Raw genomic sequence first — 26,393 nt, 5'->3', positions numbered from 1 at the left:
CCATAAATAGCCAATCACACGGCAGATGAATTATCCAAAAACGTACTGAACCCTAAATAATTAATGCTTTAGGCTGCTACACGAGAAGATATTTGCACATTAATTTAGTTTTATCAAGCAGGTGGATGACAGAAATAGTGTTTTTATACATCCAAACACCAATTTGAGAGACGGAGGGAGAAGTGATAAATAATCAGTGGTGTCTGAATGGAAAATCATTTGGATATCAGTCAGTGATGAGCTGATAGCCTTAACTCCGGAGAGAAACACAGAAAACAGAGAAATGTTCACGTTTTGCTCTTCATATAAGATGTTTACTAGACGAAAGAATGAAAACAAGGACTATTTTTTTCCTCATACTCTTTCGCTGCCATTCATTGGCGCTCCTCTGGTGTCAATCAAATGTGGGCGGTGTCAGCCGACAAATGATAGTTCCAGTAAGTCCTCACATGCTGTACAACACAGAGTCAACAGGCTGTTCGAGGCTCAGACGGAGCATCACTACGACTGGACAACAAAAACAAAGCAGCGGATGAACACCCTGTGGACTCTCAGAGAACTTTTTTTTCTTATGAAAGGCTTTTTTTTGAGAAACATACTTTTTGTTATTGCTAACACAGATTTTTACCGGCTTGGGATGTGACTTTCAGTGCTGACTCCCAGGCGGAGCGCTTTTTCCCGGACAGATTTAGCTTGTGTTCGCTCACATTTCTAAGGCGAAGTTGCGACTTTTTGAGGGGCGACAGGTTCGTCACTTTTACATGACATTGTAACACTTGGCTCCGTCACCTCTCGACCATGGCGGAAGCGGTCCAGCAGCCACACCTGGTGGAAATCGACCCGGATTTTGAGCCCCTGTCGCGGCCCCGGTCGTGCACTTGGCCCTTGCCCCGGCCGGAGTTCATCAACCCGGGCGACTCCAACACGTCCTCGCCGGTGCCGTCTGTCAAGCAGGAGCCCGCAGGCAACGCCGACTTTATCAACAACCTCAGCCTGCTGGAGGAGACCGAGGACTTCACGGAGCAGAAGCCTGTGATCCTGTGCACTGATTTCCAGTGCCAGGAGAACTGCGTCCACCAGCAGCCGCCACAGCAACATCAGCATCAGCAGCAGCACCCGAATCCGCAACTCCCGCATCATCATCATCAGCAGCAACAGCAGCAGCAGCAGCAACAGCAGCAGCAGCAGCAGCAGCAGCAGCAGGTGCCTCTGCTCTCCTCCCCGGTCGGCTCGTCGTCCTCGGCGGCCGCAGCTGCCGCCGCTGCCCAGAGAAAGACCAGCTCCTCCCGGCGAAACGCATGGGGAAATATGTCATATGCAGACCTCATAACCAAAGCGATCGAAAGTTCTCCTGAGAACCGACTAACTCTGTCTCAGATTTATGACTGGATGGTGAAGAGTGTGCCTTATTTCAAGGACAAAGGAGACAGCAATAGCTCTGCAGGCTGGAAGGTAGGTTTGGGTTTTCCTCACTTTTGGTACTTTTTCTCCAGGAGATTCAGAGTGAGTGTGTGTGGTTGGAGTTCACAGGATGGCATGGATGGCTTATGGCTGCTGCTTAGGTCTGATAAAGCAGTCGCCTGTGCCAGTTGTTGCACAGATTTTTTCAGTGCGGTATATTGGTGTGTCTGTGGCACTTTAACAGTGGGCTGACAGGGACTTTATTGTGCTTTATGCTATGTTTTTATCTCCTGTGGTATCTCTGTAATACCCCTCCAGGGATTTCTGGCTTTTCTGTGATGTTTGACAGCCACTTTATTATGTCTATGCAATGCTTTTTGGTGAGGGTTGTTTATTTTTCTTCTCCATCATCCATGGTTACCACTCTTACAGTATATCTTCTGCAGGAACTTCAGCTAAGATTTGCATAAAAGCATTACTTTTTTCCCCACAGAAATGCTTCTGCATTGTCAGAAGAGCATGCGTGAAGAGTTGAATAAATTGTTCATCAACTGCTTGTGAAACCATGTCTCCAGTTAATGGCACTTCAGCAAACTGACCAATTGCTAGCATGACCTTAGACAGTCATCTGACTTCTCCCTGCAGAAGGGTGATTTATATGAGTCTGCTGACTCAACAGGGTTTTTTTCCCCTGTCTTTGCCTTATTGCTTCCCTCAATGTGCTATTCAAAAATGCTTTGAATTCTGGCTTGGTGTGTTGGAGACAAGTCTCTCCGCAGTTTTTTCAGAACCGATGATAGATTTTAAGGTTAGATCACAGTTTTCCTTCTTAGAGTATGCCTTGAATGAAGCAGTGCTGGTCTGTGTTGTAAGGAGATACCAGAGGCATTCATGTGTCCTGGAGACTGTCCAAAACATTACACAAGAGGAGACTTAAAATTTCTGATGTGGTGTGACAGGCCCTCCCACTGAACACTATTGAAGGGCGTAAACCTCACTTTGGAGACACATAGTTTCAGCGGTGTCTGACAATAAATTGATGACAGTCTACTCTCCCAGCGGGAAATCATATTGAGCCCGTAGTCACACAGTGAGAGATTTATTACGGCTTCCTTCTGTTATGGGCTGTCTGGGTCGCCAATGAAATTTAAAGCAGTTGTCGAGTTTTTTTTTTTTTCCTTCTTCCCCTGTCAGAGGAGGCTCCAATGTTTGAGTCATGTGCTGGGAGATGGCACACTCATGTCATTCACAAATGGCAGTAAGACGTGTAAAATAAAGATAGTCACAGCTCACATTTTGCCTCACAGTGGTTTTGCCTTTTTAGCCGTTTTCTTAAATTGACTGAGTAGAAGTCCAGTTTTCAGCAGTGCCTTGCTTCATGTATTCATCCCTTCGGCCTCAGTGTTTGTAAACAGTACAAAAGTCACGTTGAGCTGTCAAACGTAGTGCTGTCAGTGAAATTATATGAGTGGAAAAACCCCTTCAGTGTGGTGAAATACGCACAGTAAACAAAGTGGGCGCTTGGCAGATGTGTTGCCAGGCTGGTGATATTGTCCAAGTAGGTTTGGCCCTTTAAGGAAATGCAGCGTTCATCACTGGTACTTTAAAAGCTTCAGCATCTGTTCTGCTATTTGGCTTTTATGAATCGTATGTAAAATGTTCTTTTGCGATTAACCAAAGTGGCACAAAGTCAAACTTTGCGTGTACTGTGTGGGTCAGCATGTGTCCCTGCTATGGACATCAGTGTAGAGATCACTTATACAAGAATTTGCACTACGTCGACAATATCTTTCCTCAAAAAGAGAAAAGATATTGTTTTCCCATGAGCTGTGAGTAACACTCATCCCAAACACTTCTGGTTAAATAACAACACAAAGTTAAGAGGGATGCATTAATGTAGGAAATGAAGGGAGAATATTCAGTAAGTTGGTGGAAGCTAATGAGGCATCTGAACAAAGAATCTATAGTCAGTGTGTAGTCAGACACCTACAGAGTGTTAGTCACGTAGAGTCAACTGATCTCAACTGAGGAGAAAATCATGGCTGGTGTTCACTTAAATAGATATGACCATCTTTCCCCATTATTAGATTTGAAAGACGTAGTCAGCATTTTTGATGAGAAAGTCGGCTTCTCACTCGGCCACACGAGTGTCAGCAGTGGTACCAGCGCCTCAGTAACCATGAAACACTGTGGTGTGGTCAACACTTCCTCAGTGATACTCGCTGGTGACGGTGTACTTACTGCGTAGAAAAGTGTCGCTCAGACAAGTGACTGTGAGTTTACTGTCTCCAGCATCATCACCTACAACTGCAGATCATTTGCATTCTTTTAAAGCATGCAACAGAGCGTGGCAAAAACTGTGAATGTGTGCTCATTAATGTTCCTTAATAATGGTGTTTCTCAGTGTTGTTTTGTCCATTTAAGAGTTATTCTGTGATTGGCAGCTTGGAGCCACCTCCTGGTCTTGCTGCTTATCCTGTCATGTTGGGGGTGTAGACTGAGTAATACTGTGGGAAAGCGAAGTGCCATTCACTGCTGCGAGGGGAGTTATTCATAGAGCTCCCCTCGGTCCACACAGGGGGGCTATCACACATTGTCTCTTCAGAGAGAGCTTACTTATGAGCCGGGGCGAGGGCCAGAGAGGAGCTGAGGAAAGATGACAATGTGGAATGGTAATTTTGCAGGCAGCCATGTGGTTTTTGTTGTGTTGTTTCTGCTTCAGCGGCCATTTGATTAAAAAAGTAACTTCCAAACCGTGCCAAAATATTATTTTCACTGATGAAGCAGGGTTTTTTTTTTTTTTTTTTTGCTAGTATAGCTTTTCATCTTCAACCACCTTGTTATAATCCCTACTTCGGTAATACGACTAATTGGAACTATGAATATATGTAAATCGTGTGGCAGACCTCACTCCAAAGACACCAGCTTTGCCAAATGAGTCCAGACATTCAAGCGAAAAAACCAAATAATCTTCGATTTTAATTCAGTAAACATTCACGAGAGAATAAAACACCATCAGAGTGAGAACTGTACATGTTCGTGCACGCTCACTGGTCGAGTGTTAAGTCATATACAGGCTGAAGTTTGTGGTGTAGGACACTGATCACGATGACACAACACCACTGCTGTGTTTCCAGCCACCAGTGACTCTTCAACACATTCAGTCTTTTTGACGTTAGCCAGGGATCATTTCTCCATGTGAGCGATCTCTCTGAGCAGACGAGGCTCACCTGAAGCGAACGGGCTGAAGCACATGAAGTTTTCATTAATCTGTGATTAGGCTGTCTGCTCTGTAATTGTTCGAGTTTCTCTCTCAGCGCTGCTGATCCTCCACAGTCGGTCGTGTCTGAACTGAGTCACGACAGCCTCCACACTTCTCAGGCCGTCTGCGACAGTGTGAGCTTCGAGGACAGTTGTGCCAGGTGGGACCAGCTTGGAGAAGCTCTCTGAGTGGACTGGACACTGGCCCTGGCACAGCACGCCATCCAACAGGAAGAAGAACAGATGGCACCAATTATGTATCACCAAACCTCTCTGCAGAGCTGCTTATTTATTTCTAATATGTCCCGTTCCTTTTTTTTCTCACCTCACTCCAAATGTTATTAATGTATGGATTTCAAGTATTACCGGCAGTGTTTCTGACTGCAGTGCGCACACACATCCTTGCATACCTGCTGAAAATCTGTTCTGTCTCGTATCTCTGTACTATACGTACGTCACCGCAGGATAAATATTTGGTTTCAGCCTGCAGAGCTGGATTGCTCAGGTGCTCTTTGATGTCTGTATCGAGATCAATTCAGTCGCAGGTTTTCTCTGTACATGGCGCTCTCTTGACCTGAAATTCCTCGGCCTACGCTGGTAAACACTCCCACGGATCTCAAAACAAACTGTGCCGGAGCCGACAAACACGTAGGTCAGTGCAGATTGTACAGCAAGTGACACCGGGGTCATTACCATGTAAATGCACCCATTGACTCCAGTCCCTCTTAGTCTTACAGTAAACACTGTAGGTATCACCGAGAGGGGAGGCGCAGATGGGTCATGTAGCAGGTCGGGATACGAGTGAGTGTGGAATCTCTGCATCTCTGATGTGACTTTAGAAGCAAGTCATGGGTCCCAGAGACCAGACTGCTCAAACTGTAGTCTCCCATGAAGGGGATTACAGCTTGATCGATACAGGAAGTTTGAGCAAAGATGATATTTGTGAGTCTGATAATCTGATAATGACATATCTGCCGTTACTATTTTTTCAACATGAACACGTAACAAGAAATTTTTGGTTTCGTTTTTTTATTGTGATGACGATAAATATGGCGCAGATAAAAGTGTAGAAGTCAACTTGTCAGCGCTCTCTGGTGGACAAACTATCTGTGTAGTGTTGACACTGTTTCAAACAATACTTAGTCTGTACTGCAGTTTCTCGTTGCCTGTCAGCCATCGCGTACGATAACCAGCATATCTGCAATGAGCTAATATCAGCTACTGTCTGCAGCAGGGCGATTTATCGGCCTCGCTCTTACGCACACAGCTTCTTCACATTGATTTAAGCTAGTTACTTATATTACGAGACAGGTTTCCAGAGACTGCTTTTTAATCTAGCCTGTAACAGATAAATGCAGTAGAACAGTACTGTAGGATACGATAGTACACGTCGCGTACAGAGCCATTACATTATGCAATGTTCAACACGAGATGAAATGAGGCAATATGGATGAAATCTTGTATTATGGTATATGTAGTTTTATATCACAGGCATAATTTATATCACAGTATCATAATGTAGGAAACGTCACTCAAAAGTCAATTTAACTAGAATAAATAATAGAAGTGATTCCAGAGAGTTGACTAACTGATTATCAAACTGATGCAAAAGTACTTTCAGATCTCTTCTGATTATAAAGCAGTCTGAGTCATGGATTTGCAGCATGGTGCATACTGGTTTAATACAACCAGTGACATCAAGGGGAGGGCCACCCTAGTGGTGTAGTGGTGAAGTATGTCTTTGAGTCCCAGTTCCCCTGTGTTGTTTTATTAGCTTTCATTTTTAAGCTAACTGATAGGTGCTTCTTGGTGAGGATGCAGAGGTGTTTGGAATATTGTTGTGTGATACAAAATGTATTTCCCACACCTGAAGAACACAGCTTAAAGAAATAGAAAAGCTAAGACTTAAGGTGTTTAAATCCTGAGTGAGCACAAAACTGGGTGTTCTTTATCACAAACTGCTTTTCCTCTGGGTTTCAATGTGTATTAGTAGGACAGGGAGCTGGATAGAACAGCAGTCCTCCTGTTTCTACTGGTTCAACACACACACACACACACACACACACACACACACACACACACACACACACACACACACACACACCTCTCACCCCCCTGAGGCAGTCGAGGAGTCCAACCTTGGCATTGCCCCAAGACATGAGGGGCAGCTGTGTTTCTCAGGCAAAGAGCTGGAGGAGCTCTCCTCACCCTCCTCCCTATTTCCTGCCTGCGCCGCCTGCCTCTCCATTACTGGTTTTCTGCCTCTGCACCAAGCAGGGCACACTTAGTGCTTTGAAGGGTTACTAGAGCCCCCCCCCCCCCTTTGTCAAACCCTATGGTTTACTGTCTTCAGAGAAAAATTCAGCGATAAAGAGAAAGAAAGAGAGAGCGAGCTGCAGAGATCCAGAATGCTCCAAGTTCAGACTGGGTGACACTTGTTAGGAGTTGCATAACAAGACATTTACTGGAATCAGGGAGCCGCAGGCCAAAGTCTGGTGCCACTGGTTAGTCAGCGGAACTGTGAGGCACTGTGTTAGAGATATGTGGGACGCTGGTCTCCTGTGTGTGTGTGTGTGTGTGTGTGTGTGTGTGTGTGCCCATAACCTGGGCCTCATAATTAAAGCCCTGCTGCTGGCAGATGCACAGACGTGATGGCAGACAGACAGACAGACAGACAGGCTGACACGGGGAACATTCCAGCACAGGCTTTTATATCTTTTTTATTGTGGTGTGATGTTCTGACTTTCCTTTTCTCCCCACCTGATTTTAATCCAGCATCTATTTACAACTGCCCCCCCCCCCCCCCCCCGACCTCTCTCTCTCCGCTTTTCATACCACTTAATGCTTTGATGTGCTGAATCACCATAGCTGGCACACCATGAGTGTTAAAAAGCAGCTGTGAGTATCACTGAACACTACCTGTTCGTCTTTGATCTGCTGTGTGTAAGATGTCCTGGTAGATACCAGGAGCCCAGTGATGATTATTTTCATCATCAGTAAACATATTGATTATTTATTCCACGAAGTGACAAGTTGTTGAGTCTATATTATGCCAAAACAGACTGGAAATGTTCCAAAAATTGAAGGCGACATCTTTAAAGTTCAAAACCCAGATTTAATTTCTAATGACACAAAAGAAAGAAGCAGTGGATGTTTGTCTATTTTTTTAATAAATGACTAAAATAGTGAAAAATAGTCCTGTTCAAAGTGATGTAGCTGTGCCCATCCACGCTGATTAGATTGAGCAACAATGTGAAACTCGTAACCCCACAGATTATTTCACAACCTCGTGTTTTCCTTCTGTCCTGCTCCACATTTGTTTACCTCTCAGCTCCGGACTCTCTGTTGTTGTCTACCAAGAAACCTTTTCGGGTATAAATCACTGACTGAAATAAAAAGGAGGCAGGAAAGCAGGTCAGTGCGGCGCAGCAGGGATATCAAATGGTGTTTATGTCTGTGTGTGGTACACGTATGTTTATTTATAGATCCGTTCTGCAGCTATGATGTCACATCACCTCAACCTCAAAACACGTGTTGACAATTGATTACATGTGCCAGTGCTGTCAGGGTCATTGTGTCTCAGTAAACCTTTAACAGCATGCCCAGAAGCCCATGGGAGGAGGCCGTCGGGCAGTGACGGAAGCTGTGAGACACACACCACACAGTGGATCATGTCTACCTGTCTGGTTGTCTGAGTCCAAGAGGCTTCGCAGTTTGTAGTTCTGTCTCCAAAAAGTTCAGAATCTGTCGGCTCATTGCTCTGTTTGTCAGAATGTCATGTCCATACCATGACTTTCATGACTCAGATGTCCCCAAAACATGCAGAACCAATTTAACATGGACAGTAAATAAGTTTTACTTCAAAGAGGCAATAATTAAGATTTCTGTCTCTCCATAGAACAGAACACGATATATCTGCAGGGGCTTGATATGTTTTTGATGCTCCAGATGGGATGCAAGCATTACTCGGTCCAATGAGAATCTTTGGACGGCAGAGAAAAACATGTCTCAGATCCTTTGAGATTTCTACATGTGATGAGTTTCAGTGCTTGTCAGCAGAAAAAGAACATTTGCTTCCGTCATACAGCTGTTGAGTTTGAATCCTTTCAAACTCCTCTACTGCATTATTTTAGCCTTAGATGTTAAGAATAGTTCAGTGTTCAATGAATGCAGCTATTTTACCAACCTGGAGCCAAATACAAAATGCATCTGACTAACAGGCACCAACACTGTTTCTCTAAAGCCCATATAAAATATGCTAAACGTACTTAACTTTGAGCACGGTATGTTAAAAATGTATCCTCGCTGAGCTGAGGAAGAATGGCTGACTGTGTTCGAAGTGATATTCAGCTTCAGTTAGTGGCACAGCTGGCACTCCAGCTGCTATCTTCAAACTTACAGACCTTTATCTCACTGGAAAGGACCCAGGAAAATCCCTGTCAAGTGCCCCTTTCATTTAGCGAATTCAAACATATCATGTCAAATGTGTACACGGGCGTTTCCAGCCCCCTTAGACACTGCAGCACTGCTGCCAGAGTTTTGTTTTGTCAGTTCTTTTTCTGGCTATAGACCAGTGGACAGATCGTTGAGTGAGTGTAGTGTCCAGTAACTCAGAGTGTAAGTGATGTATAAAAAGATACCAGCAGCCTCATTCAACAGGACAGAGCCCACAGGTGCCCACGCAGGCTGCTTTACTCTGGAGCTGAAAAAATATAGTTGACATCCAGCACCGTGGTCAGGTAAACAGTCATTTAGGATGAGTCAGATTGTTTTGTTTTTCTCAGTGCGGGTTTGGTAGTAGCAGGCCAAGAGCATGTGATCGTCTGTTTTGGCAGTGGGTTTGCCCAGGCATGGACGTTTGTTTCACAGAATGGGCTGTTGCTCTTTCTGCCATCGCCACTTCTCCTCAGTCAGAAAAACTGGGAAAATCTCCTGTTGGGTTAACAGGAAGGCCTCAGCATTGTTTGACAGTGTGAGAAGAGGAAGTTTGTATGGATTTTGAATAATTTCACCATTCAAATGAGAAGTGAAAGCCCTTGCTTCTTCACACATGAAAAACGAGCCCCATCCTTTTCTCATAGCTTGTGTGTGTGTGTGAAAGAGAGAACTGGCTGCAGACCCACAGGGAGTGAGTAGAGCAACACTTTTACGGGACCGCTCACTGCTGAGGGCCCCAAACCACAGGCATTACCCAGTCCCAGACCCACATTGTTGTGCAATTCCCGCCCTAAAGCGATTATGCACGGTGCCTGTCAGGCTGGCCCGGCATTATCACACAATCACACATGCATTCGGGCATGTGCGATTGTGTTCACATACATGAACGCTCACTGGAGCTGGCTGTAAATTTCAATGTGAGCTTCAATCAGAGGTGCTGTTAGGACGGTGCGTCAGATAGCAGGTCACCCGTTGTCTCAGGAACTAATAGTTTGTTTTGAGGTCAAAGTGTGTAACAGTGTAACCGAACCGCCCTCAGGCCTGTTCAGTTTAGGTTTGCACTGGTGTTGCAACATTGCAGCACTATTGTCTGTGTTGTATAGTGAGGCTCTTGGCTGACGTAGTGTTTATAAAAGAAACACCTCACGGGGAGAGGAGAGGTTACCAGCAGTTAGGTTTCACTCCACAGTCGCTTCTACTCGCACACTGCATGGACTGAAACTGATTTATAAAGAGCTGTCCAAACTAGATCTCTGTCAGCAATTTCTAAAGCCAGTGTTTTATCATATATAATTATTTTATCACCGGGACTGATAGAGGCAGACAAAAAAGTAGAGTTCCTGAGAGTATTTTTGTGTATTTGCGGTACTCCTGGATACAAACATTAATGTAATGTAGAGGGTAGACGTGCTGCACGGTTTGAGGGCGGCCTCTTTAGCTTCCAGCGCGGCTCCACATTCAGCGTTCCTGTGTTGGATTCAAGGAAATGCAGCAGTGCCAGTCAGGCAGATTAGACGTGTAACCACATGTGGACTCATTTTTCTCTCAATGAATCATTCATGTTCTGGCTGAAGTAATTGACAAGAGAGATACAAAAAAAGGGAATCTTGATCTGCTGACAACACAGGATCCACAATCCTAATACTCATTATTCACGGACAGTATAATTTAGAATTTATCTACTTTTTCTTGACTTTTTTTATCATTTCATTTCACTGACTTTTACCAAAAGGTGAGAAATACTAGGATAAGTTGTGGCTGTATGAGTAAAATGAAGAGTTTGATGCCATTTTTGTATCTGTACATCATCATATCCCACATCTTCTATTCTGCACTCTTATTGGAGCTTAAATACTGTTGTTGAGTTAAAATCAGTCTTGTGCAACTCATCATTTCTTTCTATCTCTCTTGAGGACAAAACATCTGAATTCTCTAAACACTATGATCACCACGAAAGTGATTCATTTCATTTTAGTGAGTGAAATAAACAAGTAGTCCATTGCCATACTGTTTATCTGTCCAGTGTATTAGTTTGTGATAGTTCCTATGTCAGCAGATGTCGTTTTCCATGAATTATCTCTTTTCTAGAATCTATTACCTCTCTCTTCCTCCACCTGCTGCTCTCCCCTTTAAGAGATGTAAATGTCAGCTCATGGCTGACAGGAAGTGGGTGCTTTGAGAGCAGCACAAGGTATGCAGCACCAGGGCAGTGATGTCGTCATGAGAGGAAGCAGCAGTGAACATGAAGGGTCTGTGTGCAGCCATACTAAGACACAGTTAGTTCACAGCACACCCCCTGAGATCTTTTCCTAAACCTAACCAAGGACTTTTGGTGCCGTTTTGAGGGTGTATCACGTCGTCCTGTAGCGACTGCCCGTCCGCAGATAGGCCTGCTTGAATGTGACTCCAGATTCTGTGGCTTCTTCCTATTTCTTTGTTTCCATCATTTTTTTCCATTCTTCCTCTTTGCTTCACTCTATTGCGGTTCACGCTTAGACATAACAAGCTAAATGATACTCTCTGGACTTCAGTTAAATAGAGCTCGAGTCAGTCCTGGAGTGAGGCTTTGGTTTAATCGTGCAGTTCCTGTTCGGACCTGCACTGGTGCCAGCGTGATAATGGTTCCTCTGACTGGGATGCCAAGTCCAGGTCTTGCCGCCCTGTTCTAATGTCACACTTGTTGTCTACTGTCCCTCACAAAAATGTGAGTCCTCACCACAGATGGTTTTTGATATTCACTGGAGGAGATTTTTGAATCATGGGCTGCATTTCTGAAGTCATACATATTGATCTACTAGGAAATGAAAACCCTCACAACACTTTTTGAGCTTATTTTTCCATGGCTACTGTGGTCACTGGACTTTCTCCAACCAGCAAAATGACACATGCAGTAGTAGCACAATGCAGCTCTCATGAGACTTTAATTTAGCATGGCAATATATTGAATGTGTGTCATCTGATGGCACCGTTGTAATTGCAGCAAATGACAAGAACACTGTTTATGATAATAATAATAAAAAAAAACTGCAAGAGATGTTTCTGTGTTAAACTGTGTTGTGCGTTTCAAAACACACAAAGATATTTTTTTAAGACAACCATGAAAATTGGAGCCGAGTCACAGTCTAGTCATCAGTTTCTGTTAAAACGCTTGAATAAAATCACCCTGCGCTCCTTCTGTGAGAATCACATGTATTTACTTATTTTGTGATGTGTCACTGTTCTTTGCTTTTCAGAATGAGCCCACGAAAAAAGAAAAGAAAATGCGTTGTGACAAAAGCACTATAATGGCTCCACCATGTCTCACAAGGTTTCTTTTTTTTCCTCTGAAAACAGAGCATGAGTCACTAATTTTAGAAATGGCAAACAGGTAAGTGTATTACAGCCCAACATACAGATAGCTTCATGGACATTGTGCAAACGTCAACACAGTTAAAAGCATCAGGGAATGGCAGCAAGAGTATAATGCCAAATCATTTTACTCCATGTTTAAACAGCGATCCTTCAACCAAACAGGCTGTGGCCATTGCTCAGTGTCGTACACTCTAAGTAAATTAGCTCCACGCAGGAAAGGAAGCTGAGAAGAAGTCTGTTTTTTCTTGAAAAACAACAGCACGCTTGTTTGTGACTTCAGATTCAGGCCATGGCATCAATATCAGCCCTTCATTTGGTAACATTTTTGACAATGTGCTGACTTGCTTGGGATGTCCTTGTTTAGTTTTGGTGATATTTTTAGTGCTCAACAGCAATTGCTGTGTTTTTTTTCGAGATTTTAGAAAACAGTCCATATTCAGTGTGGGCAGTCAGTTTTCTCTATTTTAACTCATTAGAAACATTGTTGGTGTACAGCCTTTCTCATGAAGGCGAGTTTACAAGTGCGCATATTTATGGCAGTGCTTTACAGTGCAATAAAGCACCTCAGAAAAGAAGTGCACCAATGAGAAGTCCTCTCAACTTTGTAACCGAATGGAGATTTATTGTTGGGATCAACATCCAGCCATAGAAACAGCTCGGGGATATCCCCGTGTTTGCCAGGTTGAACTGGGGTAATGAGCCTATAAATATAACTTCCAAACACTCCCCTCACACCCTCCCACCCTCTCGTGGTGGGTCAGGCCTATGGACGCAGGCCGCCACACAAGCACCCAGCAGTGGTCCACACACTGCATCTTTATCCAGGCTGAGCAGGCAGTGGCCCAGCCCAGCCGCGCTGCTGATCAGAGGCGAAAAATATCCCCGCTCCACAGACATAGCTCTGTGCATTTACAGACTCACATTGTGTTGCACATAGCAACACATGCACATATTTTAGCATGGTAAGCTTAGCCAGCACAACCCAGTCCCTGTCTGTACACATGAGCTGCATGCTGCTTAAGTCTGAGTCAGGAAATCAGCGAGCACAAGAGAGAGCTCAGCATGTAAACAGCGAGCTCTGGTTGCCTGTGAACATGGGACTGGGAAGTGCACGTAGCAGCGATCGTAAGCAGCGTATGAGTAGTCAGAAAAGAAAGATAAAATATGATGTGAATCATTCAGTCAGACAACATTTATGGGCCTTCCAGGTCAGATGTCAGTGTGGTTATATCATGAGATAGGAGGCAATAAAGTCTGCATTTCTTCCCTCACCATGTTGTGAAGTACTATGAAGAGATACTTTAGTTTTGTGGGTTTTCAGTTAACTGAGCTGAAACAGCTTGAGAAGAGAAGCAATCAGCAAATGAATCAGCAGAATTTAGTTTTTTTTTCCTGCATTTTTAGGTTTTTAGTCAACAGAACACACAAAGTTCAGCCTGCTGAGCCAGCCATGTTGATGTGTAGTTTAAAGTCACCCTCTCGCTCATTCAGCCAACTTTTCTTTTTGTCTACATCTCAGACCTTACTGAACTGCAGGAAATAGCAGATGATTTATTATTCTCTCACCAGCTTCTGTTTGTTTGGATCTATAATGAGGGCATAAGTGGGGATGTACTGTACTCTAAGATGTACAGTAAGAGCTTTATCCACCATTGTAATCCTGCTGGAAAAGCCTACCTGGACAAGGGCCCCCTATTTCCTTTTTCCTCTTGTTTTGCCCAGTCAGACTACAGAGTTTTGATTAGGAAGTAGCGGCTCTTGAACCCACTGTTTTCTTCAGCTTGTCCCTTGCATTGCACCTACCAGGGCCTCATTCTACAGTGTTTTGCATAGAAACCAGAGGCATCAGTGGGATCAGTATCAGGACTGGCCAGCTCTTCCTGTGTGGATACAATGCCGCAGGAAGTTCGCTAATAGCCCCTCCAGTCCGCCACTCATCTCACACTATCATGGCGATGAAAGATCCTGGAGTGTCAGTGGCTTTGCTGCTTCTCACCGTGTGCACAGAACCACTCACAGACTATTTATCATTTGTCTGCAGCGCCTGTGAGACCGATCAATCTCAAGCTTAACCAATCATCATCCGCTCAGGCTTCCAAGTTTAGCTGTGTGTGTGTTTGGGGGGAAGGCAGTTGGTTGCACTCAGGTTCCTTGCAGAGGATTGTGAAAAGCAGATCCTGCCAAGAGGCCGTCATTAAATACATTTGCAGACAGATTTGCCTCTGCATGACTTGCGTTTTCTGCCTTTCCATCTGCGCTTTACGATGGTCATATAACTCAGCATCTGACAATGACCATTTTGGAGAGGCACTTTCCTGGAAGTCATAGTCGGCTACTTGGGCTCATAGAACTCTAAAGTGAATTTGAGGAGCTCCACACTGAGCGTTCTGTGTCTGGGCCTCCTCTCTGCCATCTTTTTGCCAAATTGAATTATTGGAAGTTGACGTCAGCCGTTGAGAAAGGGACCTTTTTTTTTTTTGCTTCAACACAAGTGTGCGATCAGCTGCAGCCAGTCGTGTCTGCGCATGGCGTCCCAGAGGAGCACGTGAAAAGGACAAGGGAGGAATAGAAGACAAGGAAGGGGGCGGGATGGAGGGAGAGGGCAGAGATGACCTATTTCTGGATCGAACCATACCCGAGGGTCATTTTCCATTTTTAAACTGAGACTTTTTTTAAATGCAGAAATGGCCAAACAGATTTCTTTTTACATTTCGCTAACAGTGACACATTTATGCTCCCCCGACCAGCTAAACCTAAGGCGATGGGCTGTGTTGTCCGCTGCTACGCAACATTAACAACAACAATCATTTCCTTTTCTCTTGACTATTTTAATGAAACTGAGGGCATAAAAAAAGGCCACAGGCTTTACATTTCCTGTGCTCTGCTTTTTATTTCCACAGCCTTTTATGATCATTGCTGTATTGACTTTACTAAATAGGTCAGTGATTATCACTGGTCGGTTCAATATTGGTGCTGATGATAACCTATCAAACTGCAAACACATGAAGTCATCACAGTCTATTCAGATTGCTGCGTGAATGTGGTAATGTGAAGCTGTATTGCTTTATTTTTTTACATTTGTCTGTGTGTCGTGTGTGTGTGTGTGTGTGTGTGTGTGTGTTTGTGTGTCTGTCTGTCTGTCAGAGAGAGGGGGAGAGAGAGAGAAATATTCCTTGTGTGTAGCTGAGCATGTGAGAAGATCACAACGCCCAGACTTTAATTCAGTAAATACTGTAAAGCTTTCATTTGCATTGAACCACAGTATTACACCAATGACTAAATAAAATATCCCATGATTCAGCAAATTCATCCAAAATGTAGGTGCACTTGCAATTCGAATCATTGGATCTTGTCCCTCCAAAAAACAAATGAAATTTGAGTCCCTCAAAAAAACAAATGAAATTTGATTTATTGCTGTTTGATGCAATTTTGTTACTCTAGATTTAAAGACCTTCGTTAGTCGTGCCAAAAACTCCAAAAACTGATTTGGGTCAACTTGTAGTGTCTTTAGCCAAGAACAGACTCGATAAAATAGTGAAAGCCTCTTCGCTCTCGCTCATGTCTGTGCTGCTCCTTCCCTGGCCCCTGGTGCTATCACTCTGATCAGCCTCTACAGCCAGTTAACCACAATGTGCCACCTTTAGCAAACCTACTTTCATAATCTGCTGGAATCAGTTGAAATCAACCTCTGGATCACAGAATACTAAGTGTGTCTGACGTGAAGGGGAAAAACCTGCCGTGAGTCTGTCTTTTGATGACTTTGAGATCCCAGTGAGTGGTAGTTCCCCGTCCCTTGTCGCCCCGCCATCTCACCTGGAGCTGTGTGCTCAGCTCCATGCTGTTGTTAAGCGGGCAGACCTGCTGAGCTGGTGTTATGCTAATAACAGGTTTACACATTTTCTGTCTAAACCACACTGCTTCAACTCAGCCAGACTCAGCACAAAGCTCCAGACATGACCAAGCTACAGCTTTAGGGCTACTTACTTTGGTTTGAAATAGTGAGCTACACACTCTATAGATCGTCCTCTTCACAGCCGCAGACATTACACAGAAAATAGCTGGTTACAGTGCAGGAGCACACCTACTGTTAAGGCTGAAACATGGGTAACGAAAGGTGAAAAAGCCTGTTAAGGACAGCACCGTTTCTCTAATGAGTTCAGTGGAAATAGTGCAGGGGAACCACATTTTTTCACTTTCCTCGGTTCCATATCTCTGGTAAATGCATGTGAAACTGTTCAGAGAGCTGCTGCCGTGTGAGATCGTACCTGCTGCACGCTTTCAGTCAGTGAGGAGGGAGCATGCTGCACCCTATACCTATAGCTGTATGTGCTTTGCAGCTGAGGTTTCGCTTGTGGCTTCACTTGATTCAAAGCAGCCCTGCAAGTAGGTGGTGTTGCGCTTTACTGGGGATTTTTCATTACACAAGTTGACATTTGAGCAGATCTTGAGAGCGTCAGCACCTCGGTCAGTGCGCCAGCATCCATCTGGCACACCGTCTCCATTTATCTGCAGGTACTTGGCTACTGTCTGCAAGAGAAGGTTGAAGAGGAGAAGAGCTGAGAAGGAAGGCAAAGAAACAAGACGAGGAGAGGGGAAGGAAGGAGGTGAAAGGAGAAGAGTGGAGTTGCAGGAGTAGGAAGGAGGTGACGGAAGACAAGGCGAGAAGGAGAGATTATAAGAGGGGGAGAATACGAGAAATAAAGAGAAGGAGAGAGGGAAGGAGAGAGGGAAGGAGAGTTGTAGCGAACACTGTGGCCTTTCAGCAGTGCTGCCAGTGAGGGAGTTTAAACCAGCACAGTGTGTTCTTTACTGATCCATGCCCACTCTGTCACACACAACCCCTCTTTCTCTATTTCTTAAATAGCCTACACTCAAAACACATTCTGCTGCTCTCTCACACACACACTCACACCACCCAGACGCCCATACTGCAGCCACTTGTTGAGTCATGACATCTCCACTCGTGTAAATCAGTTTCAGCAGTCATACGACAAAGTGAACATTGCTTTTTAATGAATGTAGTGTGACATCAGCAGGGATTAGTGCCTGCTGCTAAACATAAACTCATTGGGTGGGGGATGGGGGAGTTGAGGAGGGGGCAGAAGCTAAATTTGCAGTGTCCACTTGGCTCACGGCACTGTGGCTTCACATTCCATGCCTTTTTCTCTGCCTCACGACCGCCGTGTTTCCTGTGAGGCAGGAAGTCAGCTCTGTTTCCTGTCACAGTCCTCTTTCATGTGGTCACTTCCTCGTGTTTTGCCAGCGCCGCTCTGTTCTGTTGACTCAGAGGACAGAGGTGGTGCTCCTCACGGTAGGCTCAGGCAGAACAGACAGAAGACTTTTTTATTATCTCTGGCTACATGAGCTAGCCTTCAGAGATACAGCAATGTCAGGCGCCTTCTCACAACATCCATCACGATTGCATTCCTCAGTGCAAAACAAGAAGGTTTTCATTCATATGAACTTCTTATTAATTGCACGCAACATGTAATGTGTTGATATTTTGAGTGCACGCTACTCTGTATTTGTACAATCTTTTGTTTCTTTTCCAAAACTGCCTCTGTCGTTTTGTTGCAGTTTTTTGTGGGAAGAAACAACAGCTTTGACTTTTGAGATGCGACAGTGTTATTGTCATATATTTATGCAACACAAGATAGCACCGTCCTCAAGCGGCGGTAATCAGAGCTGAGTTCTGTGAAATAGTGGGTTTTGTAACCTCGCTGAGGAATGCTGATTGTGATGACTGCCTGGCTGGGAATCCTACCTTTACTGTTTCCTAAGAGATACGAACACGTTGGCTCTGATTACGATTGAACTTTGCACACAGTGATTAGCTGGAATGTTAAGATTCCTGTGTACTGCAGCCAGAGATAAATTAGTGTCACATAGTCGCAGAACCCAAAAGAAACAGACTCTTAATTTGCACTAAATTCAATATATTAAAAAGGAAAAAGTACATGAGCAAACACAGCAAGCAATGTGTCATACTTTTCTTTCATATATGCATGTCTCTGTGTGTGTGTGTGTGTGTGTGTGTGTGTGTGTGTGTGTGTGTGTGAGCATGCGATCATGTGTTCATGTGCGTGTGTTCATCCCGAATTGCATCTGTTTTCAAACCACAGTATCAGTGGCTGCAGCGGAGTGAGCAACAAAAGCAAAACCAATCTGCGCTGCTGTTTGTTGGGCTGCCATTCCACTAAAAACACGAGCTGGCACACACACACATGCACACACATGCACGCACACACGCACACAGTGGGAGACGAGGCTTTTCCATTGGCCCGACCAGACACCCTGAGCCACACTCCCCACACGGCACTCTGAGTTCTGCCGAGTTCTGGTATTTCCCATCAGAGCAGCTTTTATGACCCTTCACTTGTACTCCTTCTCTTGCATCAAGACTTTTAAACTAGTTTTAAAATTTTCTCCATCAGCATCCAACACCCAGCGTACTGAATGTGACATAAGCCAAAATAGAAACCAGAGTCTCCAAAGTGGAGGCTTTAGCCGTGAGTTTCTCCTTCCTGTCATCAGGATGATATAGGGCTGTAACAGGACATCCCGGCGTCTGGGCTCACATTGCAGTCATTCCTTGTTGCAGCACAGCTGAAATTACCCGCACTCTCAGTGGTCATGGGAAAGAGAGGCTCATGACCAGACTTTACTCCTTGCCTTTTGTCATAGCTACCGATGTGCAGGAGGAGGGGGGGGGGGGCGGGGGGGGAGCATTCGCAAAGCTAATCATGGAAGGACCGTCACGTCCCTCAGATCATGCAAACTAGCCTGGGACTATTGGCTGAGGCAGTCGGGTCATTTGATTGGGAATTTCATTCATTTGTGAAGGGCCAGTGTTGAGGAGGGCCCCCATGTTCTCAAGAGCCCGAGGTCACCCAGCAAGGAGGGGAAAGAGGGGGAGAGGAGGAAAAGTTGGTGGAAAAAGGAGAGACAGGAAGGTGAAAGAGGGTGTTGTGGTTCAGATGGAAGGTAGTAGTAACTGATCAGTTGATTGGCTGAAAATTAGTCAAAAGCAATTCTCTTAATTGATTAAAGGCGAAACACCAATTTTTCACTTGGCGGTCAGTTTATGTATCATGAGTCAGCTCGTGAAAACAGTGGTATAGTGTATGTGGTGTATGAGTAATAAACCCTGATGATGTCGTCACCATGTCATCAGGGTTATCTCCGCTACGGTACAAGACTTAAAATTCACAAAGAAAGCCTTTGTTACAAACTGGGGAATGGGGCTTGAAGGATGTTGATATTCAACAGTCAGGGAGGATCATACTGAAAGACGCTATCAAGCTGCATTGTGGGAAATGTAGGATCCAGTGTTTGAAGAGCTCGACCCACATCAGGGACTTAAAGTCAGGATATTTCAGCTACTTCTGCTTTAATTGTGTAATTATGGAAGTTCAACAATAAATGGCCCTTTAATAACTGAAGTCATTTAGTAAACACAAATGCCAGCATTGTAAATTGAATATCTTTGGGTTCACAAAAATCATTGATCACGTAGTCAAGAAGTGATCAATGAAAGTAATAATAACGGTGGTGTAGGTCAGAGAGGGACGAGATTTCAGAGTCAAGAATGAGAAGAGATGGTAGAGATGAGGAGAAGCAGAGGTGAAGGCAGAGCAGAGGGCAGACTGTGAACCAGATGTGAAGCAATGAGTCACAGCAGGAACAGGCTTGATGACGTTAGCCACTATGCACGCTAAGCTCTGCATGCGTGTGTGCGCCGGGAGTTCCAGCCTTTCTTCCAAAACAACAAGCTTTACGCATGCACAGTAACGTCCGGCCAAGGCTCATTACTTCATGTTATGGCCCCAACACGAAACGAGACAGGGCCAGAGTGTAAGTTCCCCTCTGAGGGTAAATGGTCACTTAAATAACAGTTTGGGCTGATTTAGAGTTTGAAAATCATACTGGGCTAAAAGACAAGACAAGTGTCCTGTACAGTAGCAGTTCCAGTAAAGTAGGACAAAAATAGTGTCTCATTTTCTGTGGTTTGCTTAGCAGACGTTTGCCCAGTATTCTCGCTCTTGTTTGCCGTGTTTTAACAATGCTTCACTAGCTTCCTGCTCAAAAATTAGTTTTTCCACTGGGGGTGTCACTAAGCAACGTTAGAGCACACTATTAACGTGTCTGTAAGGAGGAAAGATTAGTCTGTTTCCTCCCTTTGATTCTGTACTGGTTTAGACAAGACACAGTCAGGTGGAATGTGAGTATTGGTATAATGGTGTTTTACAATGGGCCCCTCTGTTTTTGTGAAGGAAATAAAAGCCCACATGCACAGTATGTGTGCAGATAAGAGAGTCTGCTGTTTAATCCTCGCTCTGTTCAGGATGTATTGCTCATGGAGTAACCTTACTGACACCTATTGTATGGGTGTTTGTGCACATGTCTTTGAATTCCAAATGGCATTCGATTGTTGAGTGACCTTAAAATCTCGCCTTTCTCCTCTGTAAGTCAGCTGTCAAGCCGAGTGTGTTTTTAAAAGGGAACCACCTGTACAGATGGATTTGCACTGGTTTGTGAAAGCAGATCTGTAATGTTTTGAGAAAAGGGCAAACACAAATCTGTCTGTTTGCGTGCTCCTCACCCAGGTTTTTCTTTTTTTCTCTGTCTCCCTGTCCTCCAGAACTCCATTCGACACAACCTGTCGCTGCACAGCCGCTTTGTTCGCGTCCAGAATGAGGGGACGGGAAAGAGCTCGTGGTGGATGCTAAACCCAGAGGGCGGGAAGAGCGGCAAGTCCCCGCGCCGCAGGGCAGTCTCCATGGACAACAACAGCAAGTACACCAAGAGCAGAGGAAGAGCAGCTAAGAAAAAGGTAAAGAAATAAAGATTCATCCAATACGTGCTCTAATTTTCTATTATCTCAACTGTCTCTACATGAAAAGGGAAGTAGGTGCCCCAGTGTTCCTGTTTCTTTAACAAAAGAAACAGAGTTTTGATTGTGCTTTGATAAATGCTTTTTTAATTATCACTCACTATGTGTTAAATTGCTGGTTGATATATCAACGTAATGTATCATAATAAAGACATCATGTGGGATTTTAGTGATATTCTTCATCTAAAGTAAAACCTGCTCTTGATCTTAATCATGTCCACGCTTCTTATTGTCTTTTCTAAAGTCATCATTCTCAATATATTGTCAGCTTATTCATATTGTATATAGTACAAATACTTGCTTTATTGCCAATGATTTTTGCCCAAACATATGAGACACAGACTGTTTCTGGCACATACAGTATATCTATTGGTGCACTGAGAGTCCCCCTTGTCTCCCCACAGCTGTCCCTGCAGGGTGGCCCTGACGGAGGCGCAGACAGCCCAGGCTCATACTCCAAGTGGCCTGGCAGCCCCAACTCCCATAGCAACGATGACTTTGATGCATGGAACAGCTTCAGGCCTCGGACCAGCTCCAATGCCAGCACTCTGAGCGGCCGGCTCTCACCCTTCATGCCAGAGGACGACCTCGGGGAGGCAGACGTGCATATGGGCTACCCAGGAGCGCCTGGGGCCAAGATGACTGCCACGCTACCCAGTCTCACAGAGATGACGGGTTCTCTGGGACACAGTTCTGAGAATGTTATGGAGAACCTTCTGGACAACCTGAACTTGCTCTCGCCCAACAACTCTCAGGTTGGAGGAGGGGCGGCGACCCCTGGCTCCTCCCAGTCCTCCCCCTCTCCTATGATGCAGCCAAGCCCTGGGTACCCGGCTTACAGCTCCCCCAGCATGGCCTCGCAGCCCCAGCAGGAGTATCGAAAGTGTGTGTATGGCCAAGCAGGAATGAACAGCCTTTCGTCCATGCCACTGCAGACACTGCCAGAGAGCAAGTCCAGCTTCGGCCCCAGTATGGGCCCATATAGCTGCCCTGCGGGGCTTCTGAAGGAGCTGCTGACGACAGATACAGACCAGCATGGAGAGCTCATGCCCTCAGTGGACACTGTGGTGTCTCAGTCCAGCGGAAGCTGCATGCTGCCGCCATACAACAGCAGCCAGCATGCAGCCAAACTAATGGGAGGAGGGAACAGTCACCCGCACGGTCTCTCTCACACTCACCCCCACAATGTGCACAGCCAAGCCCCGGCCACGTCACCGGCTATGAATGGCCGCTTGCTCATGCCCCTGAGCCACAGTGGGGGCACCGCGCGTTTGCCTACAGCCAAAAGCCCTATGCAGATGCCTTATGGCCTCACCAGCCACCTCAGCGGGGGAGGCATGCCTGGAGGCTTCTGCCCTCTCAACACCAACGGGTACGGCCGACCAGGCCTGCCACAGCCCTCACACCCAGAGAAGCTGCCCAGCGACCTGGATGACATGTCCATCGAGAAGTTTGAGTTTGACATGGAGACTGTCCTCCATGACACTCTGATGGACGGAGACTCCCTGGACTTCAACTTTGAGCCAATGGTGACCCAACAAGGTTTCCCCCATGGAGTGAAGACCACCACACACAGCTGGGTGTCAGGGTAGAAACTCTAGTGTGAGAAGTTCTGTTCAACTGACTTGTTGCTGTTGCAGTTTGGTAAAAGACACAATCAGAAATCATTTGAGACAAAAGTATATCTAAGGATGTTTAATCCTCATCCCGACGTCACCTGCAGTTTCTGTACCATCGGTGTCAAAAACACTTTTCGGATCACTTCGGGAGACTGAAACCGGTGGTGATCTGCTTACAATGCATCTCCATTAGTGTCCCTGAACTGGTGAAGATGAAAATCAGAATTTTTTTTGAAATATCGAATATTCTGTACAAACTAAGTGCCAAACATTTTGCCTTAACGTAAGAGCCAAACTGAAACACACTTCTCTGGTTTACTCGTCAAGATTGCAGATCGCAGCAGCACAATCTGTAGAAGTGCTCAGACTCATACCATGCTGTTTACTGTGTTTCCACAATCAAACTTTTTGTATGTACAGTGTGGTGATAATTGACTACCACTACAGGAGAATTATGAAGGTAAATGGCTCATGGGTTTGTGGACTGACGTGATGTTAAGTGGGAAACTTCTCAAGGGATCCTCGGATGATGTTACATAATAACTCACTTTGTTATTGCCTGAATGTACATAATGTCATCATACAGTTTGTAAAATCAGGTCTCGCAGTGTATTTTCTAAGACTGTAAATAGTGTTTACAGAGTGGAAGCAAAAATCAAGGCAGCAGACGTGAGCTCACACAGAAAACTGGATCAGATTCTTTTAAACGCATGTCGAGTGGACAGATCTGTGCCTGAGGATTCTTCTCAGTCAGGCTGTAAAATTGGTAATACACTTTCAGATTTCTTGTACATACGTTAAGAATGTATATTAAAATGATGTAGTAGATGTTTACTAGATTTAGTATATATTTGAGACCTAAATTATTTGTGGTTAATATAGATTTATGCTGGTGCATAACCTGCACTCAGACGTCAGAATTGTTCTGAGTCATTCGTCACTCTGAACCTTAATACCACAGGGGCCTATTTATTGTGCCTAACAAAGTAGATATCGACTGCAGGCTTGAAGGGTTTTATATTGTACATGTCTACGGTCCAGAAGATGCTCAAATCCAGCAGTCTTGAAGAGAAGTCTTTATTTTCAGTTCCCTGCTTTCACTTTTTTGTAGAAGTCAAGAAGAAAGAAGTGACGGTGGGACGCTATTGTTGAGGTTTCCTGAACGCTTCGCAGTGCTGTGAATGTTAAGAGGTCAAGGCAGGTTGGGTTTTTTTTTTTTTTTTTTTTTTAAAGATACGCTCAGTGCTACTGTTGTTTTCACACCAAGGCTGAGTCCAAGACCTGCCAGAGGTTTGTCATTAAAGACACTGTGAGTAAACAGCCTGTCCCTTGTTGGGTTTCAGAACTTCTTTTTTATTTCCTTCGTCTCAAAATGCGAGTATGGCTGATTTCAATTAGTACAGTATGATTCCTTTTTGTCCAAAAGAGCCCTTTGATGCTGTCAATAGGATCAGCTTTACTGCTTTTAATGAGACTCCACTTTCACTCTACCCCTCCTACCTCTACCCATCTCTGTGTCTTTTTGATATAATGCTAACACATGACTTGATAACTCCAATCATATTTTAAATAACAAGTCTGTTTTAATTATTTTTTAACGTTGCCCCTGAAAAGCGCCACTAAGTGTTAAGTATCTTATCCAGCTTGTATATTTGCATCTTCTGACTTGCTTTTCTCACTTATTGCTGTACTAACAATGAGCTTGTCATCCTGTCAGTGACTTATAATGCTGAGTCACCAATGGTGTACAAGATTGTTGCTACCTTTGTGAAGATGGTGTCTGTAAACATGACTGCTTCTCATGAAGTGGACTGGTTCTGTGGCTTAGGGATAACAAACTAAAACTGAAAACTATTTGACATTAATGTTTATTGTATGATTTATCCAGACACCACATATGTCAATGGGCGTCCCATCATGTGTCGTCGAGGGCTCTGAATATACAAGTTTTTATTCAAGTGTTAAGACTATGGAGTTCATCTCCAACCAGAGGTGGTCAATTAGTTTTGGTGCTTGCATACTAGCAAACTTGCATACTCCAGAGCAGTAACGGCACATAATCTGACACCGCTGACATAGATTTTAAGAAAGCCTGGGAGCGTGGCAGGTTTAAGAAGAGCAAAATGAAATTCGTGACATTTCAAAATGCCCTGCAGAGAAGCTGGTAAAGAAGCTGCTGTTTGGCGTTGATGCCAGGTGTTGCCTTTTCTTACCCAAACATGCCATAGTGTACTATAGCCAAATTTGCCTTTGAAGTTAAAGTGATATATTTAGCATTTTTATCATGTGATATGTTCAGAATTATATATATATTTGTGCCGGTCACTCAAGTCAGGATAAACTGTAATGAATCCATGTAGTCAGTGTCACAGGGTTCACTCTGAAAGTAAAAGAGCTGTACTAAGTAAATTATATGTCTACATTTTTAAATGATTGAATCTATGCATTGTATTCCTTAATTTTATGTTGCTATTGTTATATTTTCTTTTTCTTTGAACTTATGACAGAGATATTTTATTGTAACATAGCGCTGTGAGATATTATGGTGTTGTTGTTGTCAAAACTCTATGTTCCAGATAGTTATATGGGGGAAAAAAAATGAAGTTTATTTAGAAAATAGATGATGCAGTGATTAATATGCTAAGCTTTTGTAAACTGACAATGTTGTATTTCTTGTATTTAGCTACAGTTTTTAGAAAACAGCATCAAAAAGCAAATTACGGAAAAAAAAGTAAAGATACGTTGCATTTTTAAAATGAAGAACACAATATTTAGTTTGTCCTGCTAAGAGTGCAGATTCTGGACCAATTTTTGTAATTTTACTAGAATAGAAAGATATTGTACTTTTACTTACATTTTATAACAAAGTGCTCCTCATAACAAGAGGAAGAGTTCCCATTGCATACTTTAAAATACAAATCTGTTACGTTTAACTCCTATACGGGAATAAATTGGACTCGTGCTGTGTGATTTGCAATCAATAAGAATATGTAACTTGTTCAATATTAATGTATTAAGACCTGAATAAATGTACTTCTGTGTTAAGATGTGTCAGATGTTTTTCATTCAACAGTAAGAAAGACATTGCATGCAGAAGTTCATCAGCTCCTTGGAGTTTTGGTTTGGCACAAACTTGAAAGATGTAAACTGTCACCATTTGCTGAAGAAGACTGATAGATGAGGCTGAAAGCTTAGAAAGCCACTAAGTGGACCATTAAGCTTGCATTATTCTGTTACGATGAAGATATCTAGTTGTTTTTCAGAATAGAACTAAACTGCATGGGAGACTCGAAAGGCAAAAGCAACTGATTGAAATACACACTTTGGGAAAGTGTTTGTTACTTTTCACAGTTTATGTATTCAGAATCGGGACAGTAAAGTAACAAGAGGGATAACAGGCTAATACATGTTAAAGCCTAGAAAATCAGTTA

At 44.0% G+C, this 26,393-nt stretch overlaps 1 protein-coding gene across 1 annotated transcript; it reads left to right on the top strand.

Moving 5' to 3' along the window:
• Positions 1-461: 461 nt before the first annotated feature.
• Positions 462-26,007, top strand: foxo1a (forkhead box O1 a). Its single transcript, XM_076734972.1, has 3 exons — positions 462-1,452; positions 21,092-21,283; positions 21,748-26,007. Exons 1-3 carry the CDS (start codon positions 799-801, stop codon positions 22,933-22,935), a joined length of 2,034 nt encoding a protein of 677 aa, XP_076591087.1. The 5' UTR covers positions 462-798; the 3' UTR covers positions 22,936-26,007.
• The last annotated feature ends 386 nt before the right edge of the window (positions 26,008-26,393 follow it).

Source organism: Chaetodon auriga, chromosome 7 (genome assembly GCF_051107435.1).
Source record: "Chaetodon auriga isolate fChaAug3 chromosome 7, fChaAug3.hap1, whole genome shotgun sequence".
In the NCBI taxonomy this organism is placed as follows: Eukaryota; Metazoa; Chordata; class Actinopteri; order Chaetodontiformes; family Chaetodontidae; genus Chaetodon; species Chaetodon auriga.
The sequence above is the reverse complement of the archived record's forward strand: the minus strand, read 5'-3'. Positions and strand labels throughout refer to the sequence as shown.

Excerpts from the sequence above, each read along its gene's own strand:
- foxo1a (XM_076734972.1), top strand. The coding sequence starts at position 799 with ATGGCGGAAGCGGTCCAGCAGCCACACCTGGTGGAAATCGACCCGGAT. Across the intron at positions 1,453-21,091 it reads ATAGCTCTGCAGGCTGGAAG|AACTCCATTCGACACAACCT; the intron begins GTAGGTTTGGGT and ends CCTGTCCTCCAG. Across the intron at positions 21,284-21,747 it reads GAAGAGCAGCTAAGAAAAAG|CTGTCCCTGCAGGGTGGCCC; the intron begins GTAAAGAAATAA and ends GTCTCCCCACAG.